At 45.2% G+C, this 26,821-nt stretch overlaps 1 protein-coding gene and 1 long non-coding RNA gene across 2 annotated transcripts; one reads left to right on the top strand and one right to left on the bottom strand.

Moving 5' to 3' along the window:
- Positions 1-388: 388 nt before the first annotated feature.
- Positions 389-26,821, top strand: LOC121669498. Its single transcript, XR_006017785.1, has 5 exons — positions 389-2,548; positions 2,723-2,870; positions 21,766-21,844; positions 23,926-24,021; positions 25,709-26,821. It is a non-coding gene; the product is annotated as an uncharacterized LOC121669498 (long non-coding RNA).
- Positions 3,727-10,049, bottom strand: LOC121669494 (ferritin, mitochondrial-like). The gene is made up of 3 exons (XM_042038526.1): positions 9,625-10,049; positions 6,693-6,839; positions 3,727-5,499 (listed from the first exon to the last, which is right to left on the bottom strand). Exons 1-3 carry the CDS (start codon positions 10,009-10,011, stop codon positions 4,996-4,998), a joined length of 1,038 nt encoding a protein of 345 aa, XP_041894460.1. The 5' UTR covers positions 10,012-10,049; the 3' UTR covers positions 3,727-4,995.

The raw sequence follows: 26,821 nt of genomic DNA, 5'->3' as shown, positions 1-26,821 counted from the left end.
CTCAGCCCGCCCTGCCGGCGCGCCAGGAAGAGCAGCCGCCCCGATGCCCGAAGGTGCCGGGCGCCGCCGGCCGCTCGCCCGGGGGGACAGCGGCGCGCCCCGCTGTTCCCGCACACACCGGCGGCGGCTCCGCTGGCTCCTCGCACGGAAGAAGCCCCCAGCTCCGGGACAGGTCCGGCCGCGGCGGCCGCGGCTCTGCGGCCACAGGGGTAATGACTGCGGGGGCGTTGCTGGTGGCGGGCGGCGCCAGGGGACAGAGCGGAGAGCCGGGAGCGGGGAAGCGGGGACACCGCGGAGAGGCCGGAGGTGCGGGAGCGGCGGCGATGGGGAGCGGCGGCGATGGGGAGCGGCGGGACGGGCGGGTCGCGGCCGCGCGGTGGCGCTGCGGCAGGAGCGCCTGCAGGGGGCGGTGTGGGCCCGTCCCAGCGGGAAGCGCCGCGGCGCGCCAGCCTTCCCTCGGGAGCGCGGTGTCCCTGCGAACGCCGCATCCCGCGCTCCTCTCTCTGCCAGCTCTGTTCACCTTGACTCGGAAACCTTGGGAGAGATGGAGCTCTCCCCGCGCCGTGGCCTTTTGCTGCGGTTGGATGGCTTGCGCGATAAGGATTTATTTCTAGCTGTGGGACAGTTTGGATCTTGGGGAAGTGGCATGGGTTTGGCAACGTCTCTCAGGGGTCCCAGAGTTTTTACTCTGCTTTTTGAGTATCATTTGGAGATGAGAAATTAGGTTCTTCTCAGAGGGCTTCAGTAATTCAACCATGTGGTTTCACTGACTTCATGATTAAAATAGTAGTGCATATATTTAATGTCCCACAAGCTAAAATTAATTTCTGTCCTGCCGTTATGAACACTGGTGAAATTTCAGTCCATTTAAAATCAGCAGCAAAGCTCTGTCTTCAGTGGGGCAAGGGGCTGACTGACAGAATTTGAAAATATCCAGCAATGGGCAATCCCCAGTCCCTGTGCCTATGATTTCTCTGACGGGCTGCTATGATGATTACATGATTGTTACATGATTTGGTTTTTTGTAAAAATTCCTAATCTGCAGTCCCCATTTTCTACTTCCCTAAATATCTTTGAGTACAAGATAAGAGCTGTAAGTCACATTCTGTCAGCATCCCTAAAAGATAAAGGTTTTATTTAAAGAAAAAACGATTTGGTTTTGACTCTGTCCAAATTTATTCTTTCACTGTACCCAATGCTGAAAAGCAGTATGTCCCAAGGAGATCAGCTACTGACCACCCCTACACATTTAGAGATGTATCTCCCAGCTGTTTCTGAGAGGCAGAGTGGCAACCTGTGGAGACACTTCACTGTTATTACAGAGGTTCTTTGATCCAGAAGGAATAAAGATATTTGGTTTTAAATCTTCATTGAACAGCTAACAAACTAAAAATAATTTGTATTCAAAATAGTGCAAGGTGTATAATAATGTAAAACAAGTATAAATGAGCAGGAGTTTTATGCTGTAACTGAACATGTAAAATGGGGTATCAAGGCTTGGTGCTGGCAGTGTGACCCACTCAAGACACTTAAACTCGCTCTAGACCATTGGCTTGATTTTTGGAAAAAGGTAATTTTACCTAATATTTAGTCAGTATTGTAGCCTATTCTGCCTCTGTTTCTAGCTTATATGTGACCCCAGGGAAAGACACTCAGGGGCTGAAGTGCATAGGGGTTACCTTGGGCAAAGTGGTGACAAACAGTGGGGCTTGGACAAGCACTACGGGGAGTTTGCCAATAATTGCCCGTGAATGTGGGCTCAAGTGCATGAATTTATCCAAGTGAAAAGGTCAGCAGAAAGCTGTGACCAGACAGTGAATTCCACACAGTGATCTTCCAGTGAAGGTGCCCTTGAGGACACCTTCCTTTGGGTTTGGACATGCTGATCTCCAGAGGTCCTTTCCAATCCTGACAATTCTGTGATTTTGTAATTCCCTGCTGCTGCCACCAGTAACAGCCACTTTCCAGTGTAATTCCCAAAGACAGGTTTGTCCAGAAAGATGTTGCCTTGTACAGTGGGGCCTGAAAAAACATCCTTGCAAAGAACAAACCCTGAGATGCTCTTCTCAGTTCTGTGTGGCCATAGGGGAAAAGGATGAAGGACAGAACAATCTCCACTTGGAGACTTTTAAGTGCATTCCTCACTTTGAGAACAGGCAACCATAGGAGGTGCTTATGGCAAGCATTTACAAGTATTACATTGTTAAACCTCTTTGGAAGATTAGGTCTCTCCAGAGCTTCCAGTTTGGATACTGTGTTTAGAGTGCTGGCGCTGCACTAGCTATTTAGAGCTACCCCAGGCTGTGTGTTTGGATTGTTTGGGCACTGCTTTGGAAATACAGATACAGAGAGTGTGGATCAACAAGCATTCAGCAGAGAAAGAGAATTTGCAAAGTTTCTGTAAGAGCTGTTGCCCTTATATCTGTTCCACATTCCTTCATCTCATTTTTTTCAGGATGTGATTGAAAAGGAAGCTGGGAAGGCAGAAGCAGATTGTACTTCCTACGTCGAGAAGCATGGGCAGACTCATCCTATACACAACTGACAGGTAGTGAGACCATCTTCACAAGCATATGTGGCCTCTCAGCAGAAGCAGCATGTGGACAAGGAGAGCTTATTATCTACAGTAACTGATTGATTTCTCTTTTCTTTTTCAGAGGACAGAGACTGGGAAAACAGCTGATTGTGAGTTTATCTAAAATTAACAGAATTGTCTTTTCAGGCAGAGGGCCCAGAACATATTCTGGCAAAGGAAAAGGGAGAGAGAAAGACTTATATTCTGAGAGTGTGTGGATACATTTGGTTAGAAGATGAACATGAGAAGTCTGAGAAACAGAAATGGCACTACTTAATGGAAAAATAAGAGGCAAGTAAGTCTTGGTCTGAAAAATTTTAAAGCCGGGTTCTTTGTTATTTTGGAATTTGTTTAAGGTAAAAATTTAAGTGCTGTAAACCATGGAGGAGGCTGTAACTACGTTTCAGAAGGTCATCAGCTTTTAAAAGGAGAAGGTTGTTGTACAAGTAGGTTAAACATTACCAGTAGTACATGAAGTAGTTTTGTATGGCACTAGTTTATAATCAGTTAGTAGCTTTGCTCTGTTCACACTTAGTGGGCTGTATTTTAATACTGAGAGGGACAGATTCCATTGCTCTTATTCATGTTGAGTTGCAGTCAGTGGAACTAATTGTTGAATAAGGTATGCTCAGCATGAGGATGGGTGATGGAATCTAGCCCAGATGGAAATATCTTTTAAACTCCTGCTGTATTAGAGAGCAGCAATCTCAACACAGGCAAATCTAGCATGTTGCTGAAAGTGCTTTGAGCCATTCCTGTGGCACATTATTTTTATGGTTGAATACGGGGTTGTTCTACAGTGGTTGTGTCTCCCCTCCCAAAGTTCAGCCACATTCACAGAAAAGATGGGGAAAGCATCTGCACTGTAATTTTCTGTCCCATGTTACAACACCAACAGAAGGTAGGTGGGCTTTGCAGAAATTGCTACTTAACTGCAGCTGTTTCAGAGTTTACTAAAAATGTTTCATTGTGCAGTGCTTTTATAGTAATGCAGTTTTCTGGCATTTATTTTCACTCTGTGGCATACTCTTCCATCATGCACAACCTCTTAGATGTAGAAAAATACTGGTGCAGTTTAGTATACATATGCAAAATCTCTTGGAGAAGAATACCAGCATGCCTGGGTGGTGAATTGAGGAATACAATGGAGATGCAAAGATAGAACTGAATTTATTTTCAAGCAAAACAGGAGTATCAGCTAAAATATTACATGAAAGTGTGAGGCAATCTTTCAATGAATCAAACCCCAATTGCATAGAAGATGTATATAATGACAAAAAAACCCCTAACTGCAGGCTGCTGATCTAGCCAGTTGCTCCTCTTAGGTGACCTTGGGAGCCAGGGTACAGAATGGGGCACTCTGGTAGGAGACTAATGAGAGGAACTTGGACACCTCTGGACTATAACCAAGCTGGCTAACACTGCCCTAATTGAAAGGCAAAACTAATGAGTGGCCTCTCTCTCTGATGCAATTCTAGTTAAGTGTGCTGTTTTTTCACTAGGATCTCGTGCCCCTACTTGGGACCAAATAAGGAATACAAGAAGTAGCAGGAGTGCCACAGTAATACCTTTACTGAGCTAGCTGAGATAGGGATCTGTATCATAATTAAAGCAATCATCCTATGCTAAGTCTGGACAAAGTCCTAGAGCTACTCTCTTCAGTGACACTTGAAAAATACGCCGTAGAACCTCTGAAGTTCTCATCTAATGAGAACTCCTAATTTCTCTCATCTGCTTTCTGAGGGTGAAAAAAGCCAACTAGGCAATAACAGTAGAGAAATTGGCATGTTTTCTTATTCCCACTGTTGAGGAAATGTTTGCATCCTTCATCCTGAAGAAGTATACTAGAAATAGCTGATCAGTAAATGCATTAGACTACTTACTTAAATTGCTAGTGTGATAGAAATAAGACAAGAAAACGTTGTTTTCAAACAAGTCTTTTCAAAAATAAGTTCATTATGTTACTATACTTGTTAGTAATTTAAAATACCTAAATAGTAATATAAAATATTCAGTAATATAAATCTAAATATTTGGATTTTCTGCCATATAAAAGTTTCCTTGCACTAAAGGGGCAGTGGTTTCTTTTTCATTTGTTTTAATAAAAATTATATATATTATTAAAATAATTTGCACTAACTAATCCTGTTAATGATTTAAGACAGAAAAGAAGCTTGAGAGCTTTTGGCTTCTAGGAAGAATTGCATAGATAAATGTGACAATCTAGCTAGCAACCTTGCTATCATTTAAACCAAATAGTGGTATGGGCTAGATTTTGAGCTGTGACTCAGCAGAGGGTGTGGGGATGGGTGTAAAGCAGGAGGAGTGACAGAGCATCGTGTCTCCTCGTTCTGGTCCCAGCTCCACCCTCGGGACAGGTCTGCCTGAGGAGCTGCCCCGTAGCTGCAGCAGCCTCAGCATTAAAGGCCCTCCCTGCCCTGCTTCAGCTTTGTTCCTGTGCCATCGTTACACTGTGGCAGCATCGTAGTGCAGTGTATGGTTGCATATATCGGCCCTATGCCATCTCTGTGCTGGGAGCATTCTCTCTGGGGTCGCTTCAGACCTTCTGCAGCTCCTGTGCACTGCTGGAGAGGCGGGCAGGGCCTGCAGTGATCACTAGACTCTGGCTCTATGCTGGTCCTGAACTCTTTCTGTAACCGGTCCATAAAGTAATCCCCAAGACTATTTCTGCCATCCTGGGAACAGTCAAGCCTGCGAGCATTGGTCAGCAGATCTCCCATCAGCTTGATCTTCCAGATTTTGGGCCCAATAAATTGTTTCTTGATAGTGCTTGCGCTATGAGGGTCTGAATTTTCAACACTCAGGGCATAAAGCTCTTCAAAATATCGTAGCAGAGTTTTCCATTGTACCATTGCAAGTTCCAGGGCTTTCATCAGACCGACTGCATAATCACAGTTTGGTTTCTGAAAACAAAGACAGAATTGTATTTATTCAGAAGAACAGCTCATGTATCTGCATTCATCAATGGATTCCTGCAACTTAACCTGGTGCTCTAAACAAGTTGTCCTAGGATTTTGCAACAAGTGGCAGAATCCAAGCACTTCTTCAAGGAATAGATTTAGATAGCAGCAGCTATGCCTGAGGAGGGTTCTTACACCAGGAATCATAGAATGGTTGGGGTTGGAAGGGACCTTAAAACCCAACCCTCTGCCATCTTCCACTAGACCAGGCTGATCAAAGGCCCATCCAACCTGGCCTTGAACACTCCCAGGAATGGGGCATCCTCTACTACTCTGGGCAATTTTTTCTAGTGTCTCACCACCCTCACAGTAAAGAGGGTCTTCCTAATACCTAGTCTTAATCTGCCCTCTTTCAGTTAAGAATTGTTATCCCTCATCTTAACACTGCATTCCCTGATAAAGAGTCCCTCTCCCTCTTTGCCGTAGGCCCCCTTTAAGTACTGGAAGTCCTAAGCTCTTCCTTGATGCAAACTGAGTGTTAAGAAAGATTTTTCACAATAGCCTTTTTACTTTCTACAGCTTAACAACTGCTATGATGGACCAAAGAAGAGCCTTCTGTATTAACTAACTTGGTAGAGGAGAATCAGCCCCCTGGTTTTAAACCAGTGAGGTGGGTTATTTTTTTCCTGAAAACTTTGAGTTATTCCTTTGTGCCCGTGCAAGCCTAAGTTAGATCTTAGAATTTGAACTGTCTGTCATGAGCTGTACTTTAGGAAATCAACTACTGCCCCAAGCTGGGTGGTTCTCCTTCCTTACCATTCTTCTTAGGTTGCTAATCATGTCTAAGCTTCTACTTAGGTTCAGTGTGAAGGAGACAAGTGTGCTGTTTCAGCACAATTTAAGGAGTCATAATCCATTACAGCATACTGGAAACAGCAGTGTCTAGCTGAGTAAAAGAAAAGGGGAACACACTCCATATTCTTTTGGGCTGGAAAGCCACCCTGTAGAGTTAGAACTGTATGTCTGACAGTTTCTAGGCATCACAATCAAGAACAAAACCATGTACATTAGTATTACAGGTAAATTATATCTGGAAATCTGATAGTGGGTGAATGCAGAGATCTGAAGTACCAACAGTATAATTCAGTAAGTTAAACAGATCACAGCTGCTTCAAAACTTCTTGACTACTACCCACCTGGATGGTTTTAGAGCAGTAATGGCCTCCTCTTTCTTGCTGATACTTCATCAATGCCTCTGCAGCTTTTCTCTCTTCTAGAGCTTGATGCAGGAAGAACTTCGAAATATTTGGTAGAGCCACATGTGACTGATCAAAATATTCACCCTAAGAACACAAAACAGGAGTGTTAAGATTTGCCAGAGATGGGACTCACTTGCAGCAGAATGTGGCTTTAACAGAACTTGGGAGATCCTTCCAATGGAAGGTGTTTTGTTCACAAAGTATAATTACTTTGGAGACCTTGATCCAATTTCTACAATAAATGAAGTAAGTAGTTATAATATGAAATGAAGAATCTCTATACTTCTACTAGAACTCCTCCTGTCCTTTAATATTGGTCAGGCAACTGTAGTACTGATGTTATTCTTGCAGTAGCAGTTAAGAGATCTTCAGAATATTTTATTTATGAGTGGTTAGCCTGTGTGTGTTTTGTAAAGGGTTTTTGTTTTGTTTTTTAAGCAGAATCCCAGCACAGAGAACATAAAATTTATCCCTGCAGGCCTGCATTCCAGTCAAAAGTTAGCTTTCAAAGGTATGAGAAAGATGAGGCAAATACCAAAGAGAGAACAAGTACAACTTTGCATCTATTTATCAGTTTTATGATGGACAATGGTATTCCAAACTAATGGATACTGCTACTGAACTATACACCTTCAATATGTAGGTCATGCCTGGGAAGGCATGTCAGGAAGAACATCAATCTTTTGGAGCGAGTCCAGAGGAGTTATCAGAGGGAAGGAGCACCTCTCCTATGAGTAAAGGCTGAGAGAATTGGGTTTGTTCAGCCTGGCAAAGAGAAGGCTCTGAGGTGACCTAATTGTGGCCTTCCAGTAGCTGAAGGGAGCCTACAAGAAAGATGGAGAGGGACTTCTTATAAGAGCATGCAGTGACAGGACAAGGGGGAATGGCTTCAAACTGAAAGAGCAGGTTTACATTAGGTATTTGGAAAAAAGTCTTTACTGTGAGGGTGGTGAGGCACCCTAACAGGTTGCCCAGAGAAGCTGTGGATGCCTAGTCCTGGAAGTGTTCAAAGCCAGGCTGACTGGAGCTCTGAGCAACCTGGGCCTGGGAAAGGTATCCCTGCCTGTGGCAGGGGGATTGGAACCTGATGATCTTTAAGGCCCTTTCCAACCCAGGCCATTCTATAATTTCAGAAGTATTACAACCCTAAATCCCCTGCAGGCCTTGTTCTGTTCTGTATGGGAAAGTAACAACTTACACCACTGCCATATTTAACCACGCTAACAGATCTAACTAGCTCTTACATTTCGAGTATTTTATCCATGCTGTGGCTGTCCCATAAAGAGAATGCATTAGACACAGGGAGCAAAGGAGAGCCAGCAGGTTACACTGGTTTGAACACTGGCTCTGCACAGCTCTGATGTCAAGGAGAATGAGAGGCAGCAGCTGGGACTATGCCAAGAACCAAACTGAGGGAGCTACAGCATCCTGATCTGCTGGTGCCCTGAACATGTGCGTGCAACACAGTACAGCTTCTGTCTCTTGGACACAGCTCTGCACCACCGTACCCATAACTGCATATTGAGCTGCTGGCTTGCAGCCTGCCTAGGAGGGGCAAGCAGCAACTACGTGCATTTCCTAAGTTCTTCTGCTTCTGATTGTCTTCCCTGCTTTCCTCTATTACCCTGCTTAAATGGGAAATACTTTCACTTCAGCTGTGTTGCTCTGTTTAGAAAGAAAAATGTTAAACACAGGAGTTTACGTTTTTCTCTTCTATTTTTAGGGCCATCTTGGGATACCCCAAACCTCTGACACACGTGCATACATGTGACCATAAACCACTGAAGAGAGAGAACATACTACAATGTTTTATTAAGAACATTCACTGCAGTATTTGCAGAATCCTTTTCCTCAAGTCATTCATTCCTGTTTCTGTTGACAGCACAGCCAAGATTCAGTGTTTTATAACCAGTTCCTCAGTGCAAGCATGTGGCATGACTTCAAGTGGAACCCAAGTTAACACATCTGCTTAACTGTTAAGGTAAATCTTTTATGTCAATCATTCACTATTTAAGATGTTCACATTTTTAGGTTTGATTTATCCACAGTCACTTTCTAATTGAGCTTTCTCCATCCCATCCAGCTGCCAATTGCTACAATTTTTTTAATCCACAGGCTTAACAGGTAGAGAGGTTTTATTGCATACTTAAATTTTTATTGAACTTATACTTGACTCCAAACTCAGTTGAAGGATCTTGGGGATATACTGAATATAGTTTGTGTTGCTTCCCAGTGGATGCTTGGCATCAGAAGGTATGGCATTGATAATTTTGATTTTTTTATTTTAATGTCTCTGTTAAGTTATATGTTTGCCTTGATGCTTGATATGTAGCCAGATGCAATTTTGGCATGAATTTTACATGGTATCAGTGATACCTTTTATAATTTCTTGTCCAAAGTTCATGCCTGTGGAGCAAGAAACCCTAAGCCATCCGCGACGTTCACAGACCATAATTAACCACACACAACTGTTCTACAAAGTTTGGGGGGAAACCCACTCAAGCGTTATACTCCAAAGCTGTTAACATTCCCTGTTCCTGTCCATCCTCCGCAGGCAAAAGCCCCTCTGTGAGCTACCCAAAACACGCGAGCGCTCGTTTCGTGGCCCGCGCCTTCCGGACCTCCCTCGTTGTTTCCGTGGCCGCGCGGGCGCAGGGGCCGCGGCGCGGCTCTGGCAGGAGCGCTGCCGCCGGCGGGTCGGGGAGCCCGGAGAGCCCCCAAGCCCCCTGCGTCAGGGCACAGGCACCGCTCTGCCGTCTAAACCCTCCTCAGCCGGGCCCCGGCACCTCCTCTCCCCGCCGCCGCTGGCTGCCAGGGCGGGCCGGTGGGGGACACACGCAGCCCTCCCGTGCCCGTCCCGCCGCCTTACCAGCGCCTGCAGGCAGTAGTGCAGCTCCAGCTGGGCGCCGGTGACGCCGCAGAGCGCCTCCTCCACGGCGGCCGGGAAGCCGTGGCGGACGCGGCTGGCGGGCAGCGGGCGGTGCGCGGGGCAGGCGGGCAGCGTCACCCGGGGCCGCTTGGAGCGCGGCTCGGCCATGGCCGGCGCCGCCATGGGGCCGCCGCGCCGCCGCGCCGCGCCGCCTGATATAGCCGGGCACCTGGGACACACCTTGCGCGCCGCGCCGCCCGCCCTCCGAGGCAGGAGGAGGAGGAGGAGGATGTGGGTGCGGATGCGGATGCGGGGGGGCCGGCGGGGGCCGCCGCGGCGTGCGTGGCCCTGGGCAGGCGCGGCGGGAGCGCGGACAGCTCCGGCCATCCCGGAGAACCGGCGCGGTGCCGGAGCCCGCGGGTGCCGGCCCGGCCCGGCCCGTCCCGTCTGGGAGCATCCTAAATAGTGAATGATTGGCATAAAAGATCTATCTTAACAGTTAAGTAGATAGGTTAACTTGGGCTCCACTTGAAGTCGTGCTACACACTTGTGCTGAAGAAGTGGTTATAAAACACTGAATCTTGACTATGGGTGACTTGAGGAAAAGGATTCTGCAGTGAATGTTCTTAATAAAACATTGTAGTATGTTCTCTCTCTTCAGTGGTTTATGATTACACATGTGTACGTGTGTCAGAGGTTTGGGGTATCCCAAGATGGCCCTAAAAATAGAAGAGAAAAACGTAAACTCCTGTGTTTAACATTTTTCTTTCTAAACAGAGCAACACAGCTGAAGTGAAAGTATTTCCCATTTAAGCAGGGTAATAGAGGAAAGCAGGGAAGACAATCAGAAGCAGAAGAACTTAGGAAATGCACGTAGTTGCTGCTTGCCCCTCCTAGGCAGGCTGCAAGCCAGCAGCTCAATATGCAGTTATGGGTACGGTGGTGCAGAGCTGTGTCCAAGAGACAGAAGCTGTGCTGTGTTGCACACACATGTTCAGGGCACCAGCAGATCAGGATGCTGTAGCTCCCTCAGTTTGGTTCTTGGCATAGTCCCAGCTGCTGCCTCTCATTCTCCTTGACATCAGAGCTGTGCAGAGCCAGTGTTCAAACCAGTGTAACCTGCTGGCTCTCCTTTGCTCCCTGTGTCTAATGCATTCTCTTTATGGGACAGCCATAGCATGGATAAAACTCTTCTAATGTAAGAGCTGGGCCGAGGCTGGAGTGGCTGATGAGAACCCAGAGGCAATCGTGGGGAGGGAGTGAACTCTGAAAAGTCTTGGGAATTTCGCTGTGTGTGTATATGTCTTGGCTACAGGGTAAATTCTTCAGGTTTTTTGGTTTAGTGCTAAAAATGTTGGTGCTGAGGTGCTGAACTGGTCCTGCCTATGCTGGTTAAACCACCTTCAGTATTTTAGTAACCAGTAAACCTTGGCTTGTACAGTAAGTTCAAAATACATGTTACTGACTTTTTCAACTGCTTTATCATATGGATGGAGCTTGGCATTTCTTGAGCATTTCTTTACCTTTAATGAATTCAAAGCAGTGGAGCAGAAATATGGGTAATCCCATATTCGAAATCAATAATTTTCTGTTCAGTGACTTTGTTTAGTAAGCTCAATGTTATGTGCTGTTTTGTGGAATATTCTTCTAGCAGATCACTCCCCCACAAACCCAGGGTGCTAAGGGCAGAATTGTTTTCCGTTGCCTGTTTTAATTGTTATTGGATCTGACTACCTAGAGCAGAGCATGCATCATCTGGGAGTAGTCATGTAGAGATGTGAGAACATTGCTCATGAGAAACTTAAATAATTCTTGTTCAGTGCCTCCATCTCATATTCTATTCAGCCCTCTTTGCTGTAATTATCAATTTTTTAGTTCTTATTCTTCATGTTGAAGTTAAATTAGAAGTTTCACTTAAAAAAAAATCAAACAGCATTTAAGCATTTGGGTAAATTTTCGTGTGAGTTAAGTATAACTGTAATGTTTGCAAGGCTAAAGGAAGTACTTAAATTCATTAAATGTCAATATATTGGCAAGACACTTGAGCAACATATGATCTTATTCTGAAGTTCTCAGTAAGCATCCTCTTCTTCACTGTAGCACTAGGGACTTTTGCTAGGAAGATGTACCTCCATCAGCTACCTTTTAGCTCCTTCCATTCCAACTGTCCTTCTTTTGGCCTGTGAAATAGTTGCTGGTGTTTTATTATTCCAGAATAATTCCTTGACTGCCTCACAGAAGGAGGAGCAAGTGTGGTGCCTGGGTGTGTGTATGCATTGACATCCCAACCTAGATAAATACTTGATGACCTCCTTTCTTTGGCAGTCTGAATAACTTGAAGTGTGAAATAGCAATAGAAAGCAAGTTAGCCGGTGTCCCCGTGGAAAAGTTTGTAGTTTTATTTTGTTAACTGGGCATTCATGATGATAATTTCTGAGCATATCAAATCATAGAGGCTTGTATCTGCATTAGTGGACTTTGGAGCCTCGGAAAACAATATTAAGTTATTTCATTTCAGTGATGGACAGCTAAGAGACAAGGGCAGTTCTTAAGGCCATTTGTGATGCATTGAGCTGATCGGAAAACTGACTCTAAAATTCTTTAATCTCCATATGTTCCTTTTATGAGAACACCATTCAATTTATTTTGCTTTGTGCTTCATAGAAATAAAGGAAATATATGTCATTTTTACTGTTACCAGATGTATTGTGGAGAAGTTCTGTTACAAAGTAGTGGGATTCTTGCTACATAGGATGAGGTGATGTCACATGCTGGTTTTATCTGGACTGGGGAAAGTATCATTGCTCCATAAGATTGTGACCTCAAGAAATGCAGTATCCTGGGGAGCAAGCACTTTGTTCAGTTTCTAAGTTACAACTTTTCAGCACAGAGTCGCAGAATATTCTGAGCTGGAAGGGACCAACAGAGATCATCAAAGTCCAGCTTGGCAGCTGCCTGCTATCAGGTAGAGTTGCTTTTAAGATGGCTTGCTTTTTTCCTCACCTGCCCAAACCTGAAAGGGAAAGTCTTGGTGTCTCTCTCCCAAACTGTATTCTGCAGAGAAGTGTGGGTTGTTGCAGAAAGGATTGGTGACATCTGTAAACAGGGCTGGTGGCAGACAAATGCCTTGATGAAAGGTATCTTTTCATTTTCATGATTTGGCATGATTTTGGTACAATGCACTTTAAAGTGTGTTGAAAGTGGATGGCAGAGTGGGAAGCCAACCAACCACAGTGTGGTATACAGAACTGCAATTAAAATTCCATCCAAATAAGCTCTCTTGCACATAAACCCATACCTTCCCTACTCCTCCCCACTCCTTTTCCTATTTATTCTTTGGCAGAGTGCAGTAGAGAGGACTGTTTGTGTCAGTAGGCTTTAGCAATCCTCTCAAAATATCCTTTCTATTGAGCTTACTTTGCAAACATTTGGTTGTACCTGGCCATTTTCTACTCTGATTCTCTCATTTAAAGCTAGACTCTCTAGGCTGCACTTTGTAGTCTGCAGTTGATATTGTTTATTCTTTCACCACAGGTAGTAAGAGTTGTGGCTGTTGCTTCTCTTCAGCTACCATCTGTTTGCTTCTTTCTAGCTGTGATGGATTTTTCATGTGCTTTGCAAATAGTCCATCTAATGCTGCCAGACTTTTCTCTCATTCAGTGCCAATCAATAGCTAGGATGAAAACAGAGGGCTGTGTGAGGAAGAAGTAATAAGCAAATAAATGTACGGTATGTATGCCTGTGAATTGGCCTTCTTCATTCATCATTTTGTTTTGCAATTAAGTGAAACCAAAGCTCTCTGGCAGGAAATTTGGAATGATTCATACGAACACCCGTGAATTTGTGATTGCTTTTGTTGGACTTGAAGCCCCTTAACCCATTTTTCTTATGCTCTTCTAGTCTCAACAGGTGCTTCATCTCACTATTTTATCCAGTCCCACTCTTTTTTACTTCCTTTATCCACAGAGGAACAGGCAGCAAGACTTCTGAGTTGTTTTGTTGCCTTTTTGCACTGTATGACTCATACAGTTAAAAAAGAAGCCTGAAATTTGGGATGTTACTACTTAAGTAAGCATAGCAAAATAACCTCTTTTAACTGACTTTCAGCAAAAGTGGTCATCAGCAAAACATGAGACGGCCCTGGGGAGGCAACAGTGTTGTGACAGTGCTGTGAGGTAGACATTCTGGAAAAGGCTTTTTGTCTCTCTGTCACTGTGCTGGTTTGGCCAAATTTAGAAATACATCCTCTGAGAGAAGGCAGGTTACAAACCACCCCTCCCCCCACCAGGTTCAGGAAAAAAAACTTTTTCCTCGAAGAAAAGTGAAAGAGATAGAAACTATTTATTTAACAAACACACAGAAAAAAAAATCTACTAAAGCTAAATAATGAAACCTCTTGCTGTAGAGAGAAAACCTGGGAAAATTTCAGAGTCCTTCCGTAAATCTCTCCCCCCCTCCTTGGAGGTGGGACGAGGTGCTGGGCCCACCTCCAGGGCCAAGGCCTCGGTGGAAATTCCTCCCGAGGTATTCTGATGTTGGAACAGTCCAGCAGAGGGAAAAAAAAGGAAAAAATGAAGTCCCAGGAAAACAAAAGTTCAACTCTCCTGTTGCAGTGGGGATGCTGCAACATACATATGCCAAACCAGGAGTCCCGTGGAAAGGAAATATATATGGACAGACAGATTCTTGATAGCTGTTTCAGAGATGTTTATTTCTCCAGCCGCATGGCCGGAGCTCTGCCCAGGAACTGTTCCAGTCACGGGACCAAGGGTCCTTCTGCCCGCGCAGGGAACACAAACCAACCAATGGGAACGAGGCTGAGCAGGGACAGGGAAACCCCGTGTCTGTGCCCTCAGGGCCCCTCTCCCAGGGCTCCATGGCACGGGAGGGACCCCAACACCTCACCCGTTTTATTTTAATAAAAGGAGAATGAAAACAACTGGATAAACATAACAAGAACAGTTTCAAAACAAAACAAGCCACCCTCCTGAGTCTTTGAATGTCCAAACAGATTCTGTGGAACATCTTAGGGCTGACAGAAGGGAGACAGAACTCTCTGAGCATGCTTTGTGGGGAAACTGAGGCAGGAGAGGGTTTAATTTCTTCCCTCTCCCTTTTCATCCCCTACTCGGCATTGGAAAGGGATTTTTGGGGAAACAATTGGCAAAGGCATGGTTTTGTGAGGGAAACCATGGATTAAAAAATGGATTGGAAATACACTGGGGGTAATAGGACATAGGGTAAAAGGGAAAGGTGGGATTAGGAAAGGGAGACTGTAGGGGGGGCTTATAATGGAGATATTGTCTAACATGACTACGATTTTTTGCATATATACTGCCTTTTACAGGAACACCATCAGGCCCAGTGACCTGCGATGCTTGTAACCCTTTTCTCCCTAGTACAATTTTGAATTCCACCACCTCTCCATCTCCCAAGCTTGGGATGCATTTTTCAGGGTTATTCTTTTTAATAGCAGTTCTATGCACGAATATGTCTTGCTGGTTGTCACACCTTGTTATAAAACCATAATTTTGTTTAACATTATACCATTTCACTATCCCTAAGATCTTAGGTACTATGATCTTTTCCTTTTTCCGAGTGGCTGCTGATTTCTGTCTCGCTGCGTCTTTGCTCTCTCTTTCGGTCGCTCCCGTGTTGGAATTGTCGGGGCTGCTGGTGCCTGCGCGTTCTTCCCGGGGTCGCGTTCGGGGCTGCGCGGGCCGGGCCGGGCCGCGCCGCTCAGTTCTCCGTGCGTCGCCTCCTCTGGTCGCAGCTTCGCTGCCGCTGCCGGGCGCTGCACCCACGTCTCGGCCAGGCCCCCGGGCGACGATCCCCCCGTGCCCTGCTCCAGCGCGCGTCTCGGTTCGGCGCGGCTCCGTTCCACCGCCACCGCCGCCAGCCGCCGCCCGCGCGCCGCCCCTCTCAGTCGGGCGTTCCCAGGGCTCACTCCACCACGCGCTGCGCAGGGCCGGGCGGGCACCGCCGGGTCCCGCCGCTCCCGCCGCTCCTCGCTCCGCCGCCGACACTGCGGCTCGCGTGGCTCCGCCCGCGCGCGGGAACTGCCTCGCTGCTGCTCGCAGAGCGCTCGGCGCACGTGGCCTGGGCCGCACGGTCCCTGCGCCAGGCTTCCCTTCGCCAGGACACAGCTGACATTGCTCAACAGTCTCGGTAACTAAATAATATTCACGAAAATATTCTTCCATCGGCATATATTTTGACTCCAGTATTAACTGTGTCCAAACGGTTTTCCAAAAGCCCTTCGTAAGAACTAAATCCCAAGAAACATAGAAGAAGTTCTTAAACAACCATGCCAGGAAGTTTCAGTTCTTTTTGAGCTTGAATTAAGCTAAAATTTACAAATATTTGTTCAAGAATCTTTTCAAGTTTAAGATAAATGTCCATATGCGGCTCTGAGAGCCAAGAGTCTTCCCACGGTTCCTCCATAGTTTAGATATGGAATAGCAAAACAAAACCAAGAAGAGGAATCCAAAGTTTCCAGGGTTTACTCACACAAATCAGTCCCTTAGGGATCGGAGATCATTCTGCTCACAATTCTCCACCATTATGTTGCAGTGGGGATACTGCAACATACATATACCGAACCAGGAGTCCCGTGGAAAGGAAATATATGTGGACAGACACATTCTTGATAGCTGTTTCAGAGAGATGTTTATTTCTCCAGCCGCATGGCCGGGGCTCTGCCCAGGAACTGTTCCAGTCACGGGACCAAGGGTCCTTCTGCCCGCGCAGGGAACACAAACCAACCAATGGGAACGAGGCTGAGCAGGGACAGGGAAACCCCGTGTCTGTGCCCTCAGGGCCCCTCTCCCAGGGCTCCATGGCAGGGGAGGGACCCCAACACTCTTCATCTCTCTGGAGAAAAAGCCAAAAGCTGGCTGGAAAGCAGCAAGCCAGGTGCTTCCCTCCGCTCTCGCTCTGCTGCTGCAGCTGAACGCAGAGAGCTGTCTCTATCTCTGTGTGACCTTGAACAAGCTGCAAACTGCTTTGAAGAAGTTTTGGCCAGTTTTTCTTCCCCCCTCTCAGGCTCAGTTTAAAGGCATAGAAAGGCACAAAATTAATTCCTGGGCATAGAGCAGCAATATGGGATACACATCATAAAGTCACCCCAAGACAGTCACTGAGAACTGGGAAGGTCCAGTTTGCTGTAGTGCTCTGAAATCAGCATGTTTTGGTGATACAAGAGAAGGATTTCTCAAAAACAAAGCCTAGTCCCTTTGAAATGAGTCTTGTTGGTGTCAAACAGAGCAGACAGAAGCCTGTATTTTGGGTTTATAGGTACTGAAAATTACTATTTGTGCCAGATCGATACATATTTTGCCTGTATTCCATTTAATAAAATGAGGTACCAAAATGAAGTCCTGTTTGAAAAATACTTGGATTAACTTCTAATTTTGCAAGTAATTTTTAAGTGCCTTTTTTTGGCACTCGCCTCAAATTCTCCAAGCCTTAGTTTTCATGTGCTTTCCTTTTCTAGAGTCCCAAAGCTCTTCTTCCTGTCATTGATATTTTTGCGTTTGCCAGACATCCATTACTGCAGCGTTTGAAGCCAGATGAGATGTTTGAGGTTGTTCCCATCACTGGAAACAGCCATGTCTTTTTTGCCTCCATTGAGTTTTCCCATGTTACATCAGTAGCTTGATAAAGTTGCGACACATTTTGCTTCTGTTGTAACTTTTATCTCAGGCAGTTTGTTTCCATAGGCTTCCTTGGCACAAGTCTGCATGGCACAGATACTGAGAAGCTGGCTCATTGCCTCTCGTCTTTCCCAATGAAGTTCTTCCTTAAGGAACTTTCCGAATGCTGGATAACATAAAACATTGTGACATGTATAGAATTCTTTGAAACTTTACTGATTGAAATCTGTCCTTCAAACAGAATGCGCCCACAGGCCACAGGCATATCTCTGCTGTGTCTAAAGCTAACATAGGAGACAAACTTGTAAGAGTTTCTGAAATACAAGCAAAGCTTATCTTTAACCTTGTGTCACAGAACATGTATAGGAGGATTTTCTAATCTGTGCTATTTTCTTCTCTGCCGTGTTTAAATTAGATTATCTGTAATTAATGCTTGCTTCCACCATGGGACTCTTCCAGGAGCAGAGTTTGGAGACAGACAGCCTCCACTGCTTTTCTCAGCTGGGAGCTGCCCAGGGGCTTTGGTGTACAGGTGTACATCCTGCCCGTGTACCACCAGCCCTCACCCTCCTGCTGGTCCCCACAGCCCCCTCCCTTCTCCTCTCTCTCCCTGTGGGCTCTTTCCCACTGCTGCACAACCACAGTAATCAGGCAGACTCGTCCTCTTCCTTTGCTCCACTCTCCCTCCTTTGGACCCCAGGAAAAGCTCTGTGCCAACAGCAGGTTTGGGATCCATGTGTAGCTCTGCAGTCAAGCCAACAAGATGTAAGTGCATCTCAAGTTCATCGACAGACTCTTGCTGTGACTGTTGTCCTGCCCCAGCCTGGTTTGCATTTGACATCTTTCCCGCAGCATCTCAAGTGCAGCTGCAGGTGGCCGTGTTTGTGTGACTGCCTACATGTGTGGAGCTGTAGGTCAAACTGAGCTCTGGCCACTACTTAACTCATGTCTAGAAGCTGTATGTTACTATTTTCTCTTAAGCACTTACCACTCTCTCTGCAATTTCAAATGCTGACAAATCACCTACACTGAGTTGTTCTGCCATGTTCTTTTCTCCTTGTATTTACAGAATCATTACATGTCCTGACTCAGCTTACCAGCTCACCCGTGTCTGTAGGAGCCCAGGCTCTGACAGCACTCGGGTAGCCCGTGGCTGGGATTGGGCAGAGGCAGCAGGGAGAGCTGGAGCCCGGGGGCAGTCTGTGCTCCCAGCCTGGTGGCTGCAGAGGACTGGCAGCCTGGCTCAGTAAGCTCCAGCCTGGCCAGCAACATTGGCCCTTCCATCTCCATTTCTGCTGTTATAAATACACTTGAGTTTTAGGTGGATTATTCAAGTGCTACTGACTGATACTACCCCTTTGATTTTTCTAAAGAGGCTGTGCTTAGGAGTAAGTTTGTATAAACTGACTGGGTTCATCTGCCTCTGAGATTTTGCAATTGTTATTTCAGGTCACATTTAAAAAAGCATAGGCCAGCAAATGTAAGGCTCATCCATGTAATCTATCTGTGGTATATCATAAGTGCAGTCAGTAATTGCAGGTGGAAGCCACTGAGCCTCAGCACTGGATAAAATTTAAGGGGATTCTGTGGAATTTCTGAAAACATGAGGCTTGCCCCAGGCAATGTGTTGCATAAGGGAGTTGTGCAATGCCAAACTGCCTAAAGTCTGTCATAATTTGTATACTTTGTGTACTTGCCTTTCTATTCTACCTGCCTTTCCACAGCTGTGGGTTAGAATCTGTACTTACTTTTGAACAAATGAGAAAATAACACCTGATGTGTTGAAAAAGGCAGAGCCTTTTCTTGTGTGTGTGCAGCCTGTGCTATCTGAAATTGGTGACCAGGTAATGCCTTCCAGGCAGTGTAAACTTCAGTACTCTGTGCTCCAGGTGGCCCTTGAGGGGACATCAGCCCTACCTCTTTGAGGTAACCATGAGCAGGTGCACTTTGTACATACTAAGAATATCTGGGCCAGCAGAAGTAAACGGTAGGCAAGGCATGAAGATCCAGAAACCATGGCCCCAACACCATTTATTGTCTTGCTGCTGTGTGCTACTGATAGTCAATGCTCATAGAATCCCTGCTAGTACCAGGAGCACCCGGTTCTGAAGTACAGGTACTTCTGGGAGTTAATTGGCTTGCCTGATGCCATTTGCTACTTGGCTTGAGAGAGAGGAAATTAAAGCCACAGTTGTGGTAAGAGGAGTACGAAATGTTTGCAGGTGAAGAGGAAATGATTCTAAATGTTTTGGCTTTTGTAGTCAACAAAAAATAATCAATGAATCCTTTTCACAATTTTTGTAAAAGAATCCTTTCAAAGTTTAAGTGAAACTGCTTGAGAAAACATATGAAAATGTTTTTTCTTTGAAATTTTAACGTGAACATTCATCAGCTAAATGTTTGTCTTAAATTTGTATTAAGATGGAGTCTGCAGTGGTGAATCAGACAAAGCAGAAGTGGATAGTTTGACCCAAACATCATGGACCTTAAAGGCAGTGCTAAATTCCAATGAAGTAACTCCTCTTCTAGTTCCAGTCACAAATGATGCTTTAGTGCTGCTTTCTGGTCAAAGCACCTCTTTTAGATCATCTTCACTGTATAAGTGTTGTGATTGCCTGGGGTATCTCTTTCCCCATAACGTTCTGCCTAATTCCATTTTAATGGCTTTAAGTACATTTAAAAAATCTTACTACGATAGGTGTTAGATTGTATTAAGTTTGTGGCAGTATGTCCCAGGCAGTGTCTTCTCTGCCAATTTGTAAAGGTCACACAAATTTTTTTTCAATTTCAGTGTTTTTATGCAGAGCACTTGTTGAATTGAGCGTTCTCCTGATTTTGCTGGAATTATAAGGTAGAACTCAGAGTATGTTTGGCTCCTATCACTTAAAGCAGTCAGCACCATTATTTGGTAATCTTGGGAAGTTATTTATTCTGATATTTAGGATACAGTGGCATTACCCACAGTGATGCAGTGAAATGCTTTACTTTTTGATTTTTAAACCACTCCAGTTGCTATCTTTTTTTTTTAGAATTTAGAAATTACTGGGCTGAGTACTTACAAATTTCACAGAACATTTTGTTCTCTGATTTAAATCCTGCATACCAAGTGCCTGCCTGGGGCAAAGAAAAAAAAGTTAGCTTTGATACTCCAAAACTGGTTGAATAAATCCTGTGCAGCTGGCCTGCGTGAAATGTGCCCAGTGACAGCAAGCGGCAGCGAGGATTCAGAGGGATCGGGAGAGCTCTGTGCTGTCAGATGTTACAGTGTTTTATTGCTTTGACTGGGAAGGGCAGGAACGTGTAGGTATCTCTACTGCTCAGTATAAGGGTGCAAAGTGGTTCCCTTGGGCATGTATGTGGACAAAATTGCTGCACAAGTGGGCAGTGTTGCCTTCTGCGTATGCTTGTATGTGCTCTGGTGTTTTCCAACTTTGGAACTGTGGTTAAAGCCTCAAAGGGAATGTGTGAGTCTGCAGCAGCTGAGAATACATTTCCAGCACTGGAGGTTCCTGTGTGGTTGAGTGTCTGTCCCATCCTTGGTGAGGAATTGTCTAACCTGTACTGTGGTGTTCATCAAGGGAAATTCTTGGAGACTTATTTAACTGGTCAAGCCAAGGCAGTACAGGATACACTTGTCTGTACTTGTGGATGAGATGTCAGGAACTGTTATGGATTGGAGACTGTTTTTTCTGCCTGTGCTGTTCTCACTGCCAGCTCTGTTCATCCAACTGTCTCTCATCACTTTGCTTCTCTTTGTAATATAACCCAGCTGAGGCATGTTCCCAAGGGAAAAGTGACTTAAATAGGAATCTTGGAAAGTCAAGAATTAAAAGATGCATAGTTCAGGAAAATAAATTTTGGAATACAAAGTTATGAAGGCTGTGACTGGTTCACATGAGCAACTTGCAGCAAGGTCATGTGTTCCTCTGATAGTGCATCAACAGGAATTTAGAAATCTTGCTTTTACTCAGGCTGTGTGAGCAGAGTGATTTTGGCCATGCTCTGCAGTGCCATCTCTGTGAATCCAGCTCATTCTCAGGCTCCAGAGAGCTTCCCAGGTTCTCTAGGAAGAAGCACAAGAGTAACTGCAATGAGTGAGACCAGATTTACAAAACTGGCCTCTGGAGCTCAGAATGGCAGGACTCAGAAAAGAAGAAAACATAGAGGCTTTCGTTAATACAGGTGTTTATCAGAAATGCACTAAGAGGGATTTTAAAAAGAGATTCATATGTATTGGATGGTAAGCAGATTTCCAGCAAAATGAGGTGAGAATAAAACTTTCCTTGGAGACAGTTTGGCCAGCAGTTGTTTCTGTCAGGATTTTTTTTTGCTCTTCCTGTGTCATTTGTAGGGGTCATACATTGAAATGATGCTCTGGCCTACAGGGACCACTGTCTTGAGCCAAGTGCATGGCAATTCTTAGGATGCCTGTGCTGAAAGACTTCTCTTAACGGACCTTGATGGGGTTTGGTTTGATTTGTTCCAGAATGGGATCGCCCTTGTTCCTGTTGCTGCATGCTCATGATCCGGAGCCCCAGGACTCAACCAGGACTGAGGGATGCATGGTAAGATTGCTACCTGCATGCAGGAGGATGGTGAAATCTGGGATGTGTAGCTTGTGACTTTCAGCTGTTTGGTTTGAAGCAAGGGACAGGAAAGCGTCTTTTTCTTTATTGATGGAAGAACAATGTAGATCAATGAGAGGAGGTGAAAAATCCTTAGGAAAACTAAAAACAGAAAAGAAGCAGCACAGAGAGTGGGCCAAATCTTTTGGTTGTGTATGTGAGCATTACTCATATAACTTCAAGAGGGTACATGCTTTAACTGAGCATGTACCAGCTGAGGACTTGGCCCATAATGTCCTTTATAAAGCTCTGATTCCTCCCCAAATAGTTTTTCCCTCCCTCTTCAAAGGGCACCTGTTGTTGGTGGAGTTGGTGATGATACTGGATTAGTGCACATGTGGTCAGCCTGCTTGGCCTCGGCCCTTTGGACCCAAAATGAACTCCAGCTGCTGTTGCCCAGAGCAGGTGCTTCATCCAGCCCGAGCAGCTGTTTGAATGTACGCTGTCATGGCCAAGAGGGGGGGGGAGGTCCCCTGGAGTACCCAGAGGAACAACTGATCAGCAGGAAGCAAACGGGAAGTGTGCCATGGAGACCTGTTTTTTATACCCAGCAGACAAAAGTTGTTCTAGCATTTCCTTGTGGAAATTGGGAACAGTGGCTGTCACTCTGCATCCACTGAGCCTGCCCAGTACCATGATGGATTATGGTTCCTAAAAAGAGGCTGAGGGACCACTAAAGACCAGCAGGACTGGTTGTAGTCATTGGTTTAAAGCTCCAGTGAGTGGCCTGGCAAAAATGAGATTGAGCATAGAACAGAGCACAGGCTAATGGCCTGCTACATGTGACAGCTTGGGCTTCACACACTGTTAGAGAGAGGAAAACAAAAGCAGAGATAATCTGGGGTAGGAAGCAGCTACAGGGATTAGTGCCAGGGAAATGGAGGCAGAAGAGATGACCTGGGGATATGTGCAGATGTGATGGTTAGGAGTTTGAGGTCAGAGGTGGAGGAGGGGGCACAGATAGCTTGTGTCAGAGATAAAGGAGCAGCAACCCAGGGTTAGAGTGACAGGGACAGGACAAAGATTCAGGTTTTGTGGAGTAAGGGAATCACAGCCTTCAAAGGGGTGAGGGCAGCATAGAGTAAGGGCAACCCAGACCTGTAGCAAGAGGTAGTAGTGGGAGATGCCTTGCAGAGCAGGGAGTCTCACAGGATAAGCTGTTCAAAGTCATTTTCATCACTGGCATCACAAACAGCTCCTTCCAAGTCCCCTCCAGCATTCCTTCAACTTACTCCCCTTCAACTATTGTCACTGACCTGGCAGTGGTTCTTGTGCAGTACTGCACTCTCTGATTATTCCCATGCTGTTAGCAACAGTGCTCCTGGCCTCCCTTTCCAGGAGCATGCACTCTCTGGATGTGTCTGTGTATGTCACTGTCAGCATTAACACTGAATTTAATGTGACTCCTCCGGGTCCCATCCTCTTACCTTTATTCATTGAAGTTACCAGAGTCCTTCCAGTTTCTCTGATAGCCCCACTTTGTGTCCCTGTCCTGTGCGTGGTTTTTGTCAATCCCATCAGCCAGACTTTGCATTCTGTGTATCTTTGTATTTCTGTGTATCTTTGTATTCTGTGATAGCTCAACCAGGTTTCCACTGAACCTCCATAAGGAGAGGTAAATGCTAAGCAAGAATACTTCCTTGTAAAGCTATAAAAGGATTATTCAGGCCAGGTTTCATTACAGCATAGCCTAAGAGCAGGAGAAAACATGAATATTGGAGGCTTCTCTTTGTCAGGAAATGGGATTTCTGCAGGTGCTCAGTTGTGAATGCTCTGCATGCTTCTAAGGCTTGGCACATGGCATTGCTGAATCCTGATTCAGGATGCAAGAATGTCTCATGACCCTTGCCATGAAAACTGGTGTCTGGCCATGTTTGGAAATCAGCCGTCAATGATGACAGTAGATGAGTATGGGTGAAATGAGCAGCTTGGCTTCAACACTAAGCAAGACTTGTTAAATGTTGTAAATACAGATGTCCAATTCATATTTTGAATAATGAATATTATGAACTTTCCTGTAGCAAGTGGTAAGAAGCTGGATCATCTTTCTTCATCTGCTCACTGCCTTCACAGAATTTGCAAGTGTGACAAAGTATTTCATCCCTTTACAGGATTAGGTAAGATTGGTAACCATAATTCATGTACAGAATTGCACAGAAGTAGTCTAGGCAGCCAAATGTATTGATTTAAGATCACCTATGTGGTGGCAGGGAAATTGTTGGTTTATTTGTTTCTTATGTTGGTCGGGTTATGCAGCTGACTTCAGTTATTTATTCTTTTGGATGACAACCGTGGCTGCACAGGTCTGTACAATTTCTGTTCCAGTGTAACTCTTCCATCAGGTATACCCGCTATTTGGTTTGCTTCTGTATAAAAATTAAGGAATTGGAAAAATAGCACCAGAAGCTCTACATGAATGACATTCTCAAGGCTGTTAAGGAAATAGATGTGTTAGAAGTAGGGTGTTTCTGTGCTCATTCTGTTCTCACATCCCTTGGACAACTGCATGTGGAAAGAAACACCACACGCGACTGTTACAAGTGTGTGATGTAGCTCCGTGCCAGGGGAGACATCCTCTGACGAGCTCCCATGGATGTACCAGCAGTAGTTCTGTGCTGTCTCCTTAGCTGCCTGATAGCATGGCTGGGTGATACCACTGATCAAGTGGCAGCTGCTGCCCTGCCTCCTTCCTCTGCCCCTGTCTTCCTCAGCTTCCTTGCACTCAAGATGAATGAAAGTGCAGATTTTCAAATCTTGGTGGTGTAGTAAATTCTTGCCAAAAACCAAACCAAATGCAATTTTCAGAGTGGCCCTGTATTTATGTGTGGCAGCACATTTAATTTGGAATTCCAGAGGTTTTTAACCACCTACATGTGGACAGGAATTTTTTGAAGCACCTGCCTTTTGCTGATTAAAATGTAATTAGGTACCGAGGATTTTAACCATTCCTAAAGGATGTGTGGCAATGTCCAGTGTCCTGTCCGGTGAGGAACAACAGAGTGAAACAGTTTGGGTGTGGTAAATTATAATTTACTAACTGCTGGATTAAGACTAAGGAAATAAAGAGCTCGTTAGCAGGCCTCCACGTTTAGGGGATCTGGAGAGCAAAGAGGTTTAATTTGTACAAGGCCCATGTTATGCTGTGCAGGAATTCCCAGTTCAGGGTCAAAAATGCTGAGAGTGCCTTTCAGCAGAGAGCTGACAATTAGCTTGCTGCCAGTAGGAAAAACAGCCTTTAAGTGGTGAGTGAACTGAGTGTCAGGAATGGACCTGGAGACAGGGCAGCACAGTCAGAGCGAGTGACATTCTTCACACCTGCTGTGGGGCATAACAGTAGCTGGCTGCCTCAGCCCGTGGCGCTACAAGCAGAGCATTGTGCTGTGACACAGCCTGGACAGCGATTGAATTACACACCGATTAGGTCTTCGGCTTCTCCCTGTCACTGTGGACAATGGAGAATCAGAGAAGTGGACATGAGAGCTTTAGCAGGCCTTGTGCTCTCCAGCAGAGGAGGATTAGTTTGTAAATGGTAAATTGTGTTGGGGCCAAGAGTCGTAAAACTGAACTCTTGCCCCGCTGCTGCCTCAAAGGCACAGGATCTGCAGAAAAGCCCTTCTCCCCCCTTCTGCTAAGTGCTGTGATCAGGGGACGGGTGGGCATATGGAATCTGTTCCTCCTTTCCTCTGCCAAAGAAGGAAGAAGAAATTGGTATATTTGTACAAATTTTGCTCCTCGCTGTCTCTTTCTATCTTTTCTAAGGAAGGGCATGGAATTAAATTAATCAGTCTTCTGCCATTTCCACAGGGATGCGGATTTGCCTCTCACCGAGGTGCTGCTGGCTAGTTCACTGCCTGCTCGAGGGTGTCTCTAAGGCTGATTTAATCTGAAGCATGCACTTCCTCAGGAGGTCTGCAGCACGGCTGGAGGAGTACAAACACTGCATCCCTTCCCTCCTGTTACCTCCTTCCACATGACTACAGTGCCTGTGCTGTGCTCTCAGCTCCCTCACCCTGAAATGTTCCTTGTGATGGTTTGCACTGAGCTGCCTGGGAGCAGGCTTTGCTTTTGGTGGCAGTATCCCTTGTTGCCATGTCATTCCCAAAGAAGATGGCTTTATCCTTGCCTTTATTCCACTGGGACCAGCTGCTCTTCACACAGGAACCAAAAGTGGCAAATCTCCCATAACTTTTTTTAATTTTCAATTGAAGCTCCACATCACGTGAACTTCTTGGGGTTTTTTGAGAGGTAAAGACTTTTTTTTACTTTTTCTTTTTTTTTAGAAAAAACATCAAATAAAAACCTGAAGACAAAAAAACAACAAAACCAAAACTTGCAGAAAAAAAAAATCAAAACCCACACATTGAACCCAACCTGGAGAATCAACTGCATTGTGTGACTGATACAGTCCATGGGAGTACAAAGCATTCTCAGTCTGGTCTTGCACATCTACTCCCTATACCTATTAATAGCTTTTAGACATGAACATAAACATGGAGATGGGCAGGACTAGTTTGCCATGCAAACATTTATCTGGGGGGCCCATCCTATTTTCTAGAACTAAAGATTTCACTGTGATAAGGTGGACATTTTTAAGCATTGGTGGAGATAGGGGGTTGTAACTGCACTTAAACTGAGGTTGGATTAGGCATTCTCGTATCTTGGAGTCTGCCAGTAAATAGCAAAGTATACAAGCAATGGAAATATGGCCTTCTTAATCTGTAAAAAGAAAAGGACAGTTTTGAAAATCCATCAATCTTTCATATCACCTTAAGGTATATTGATCCTGAATCATCACAGGGAAATTCAACAGGGATGCTCTTGTTAGTGATCTAAGAATATAAATGTGGTTGAATACATGGAAAACTGTATCTTGTTCCAGTTGTCTTTATTACTGCAATAAATAATACCAACTCTCTA

The sequence above is a fragment of the Corvus kubaryi genome, unplaced genomic scaffold (genome assembly GCF_017639235.1).
Source record: "Corvus kubaryi isolate FWS band 111438036 unplaced genomic scaffold, C.kubaryi_AGA036_p1.0 37392, whole genome shotgun sequence".
In the NCBI taxonomy this organism is placed as follows: domain Eukaryota; kingdom Metazoa; phylum Chordata; class Aves; order Passeriformes; family Corvidae; genus Corvus; species Corvus kubaryi.
Note: the sequence above shows the minus strand (reverse complement) of the source record. Positions and strands in the feature narration are given on the sequence as shown.

Bases quoted from the DNA above. Each gene is read 5' to 3' on its own strand.
- LOC121669494 (XM_042038526.1), bottom strand. From the start codon at position 10,011: ATGGCCGGAGCTGTCCGCGCTCCCGCCGCGCCTGCCCAGGGCCACGCA. The intron at 6,840-9,624 runs GTAAGGCGGCGG...TTGTGTTCTTAG, and splicing joins ACTACTGCCTGCAGGCGCTG to GGTGAATATTTTGATCAGTC. The intron at 5,500-6,692 runs GTGGGTAGTAGT...CTTTGTTTTCAG, and splicing joins ACTGCTCTAAAACCATCCAG to AAACCAAACTGTGATTATGC.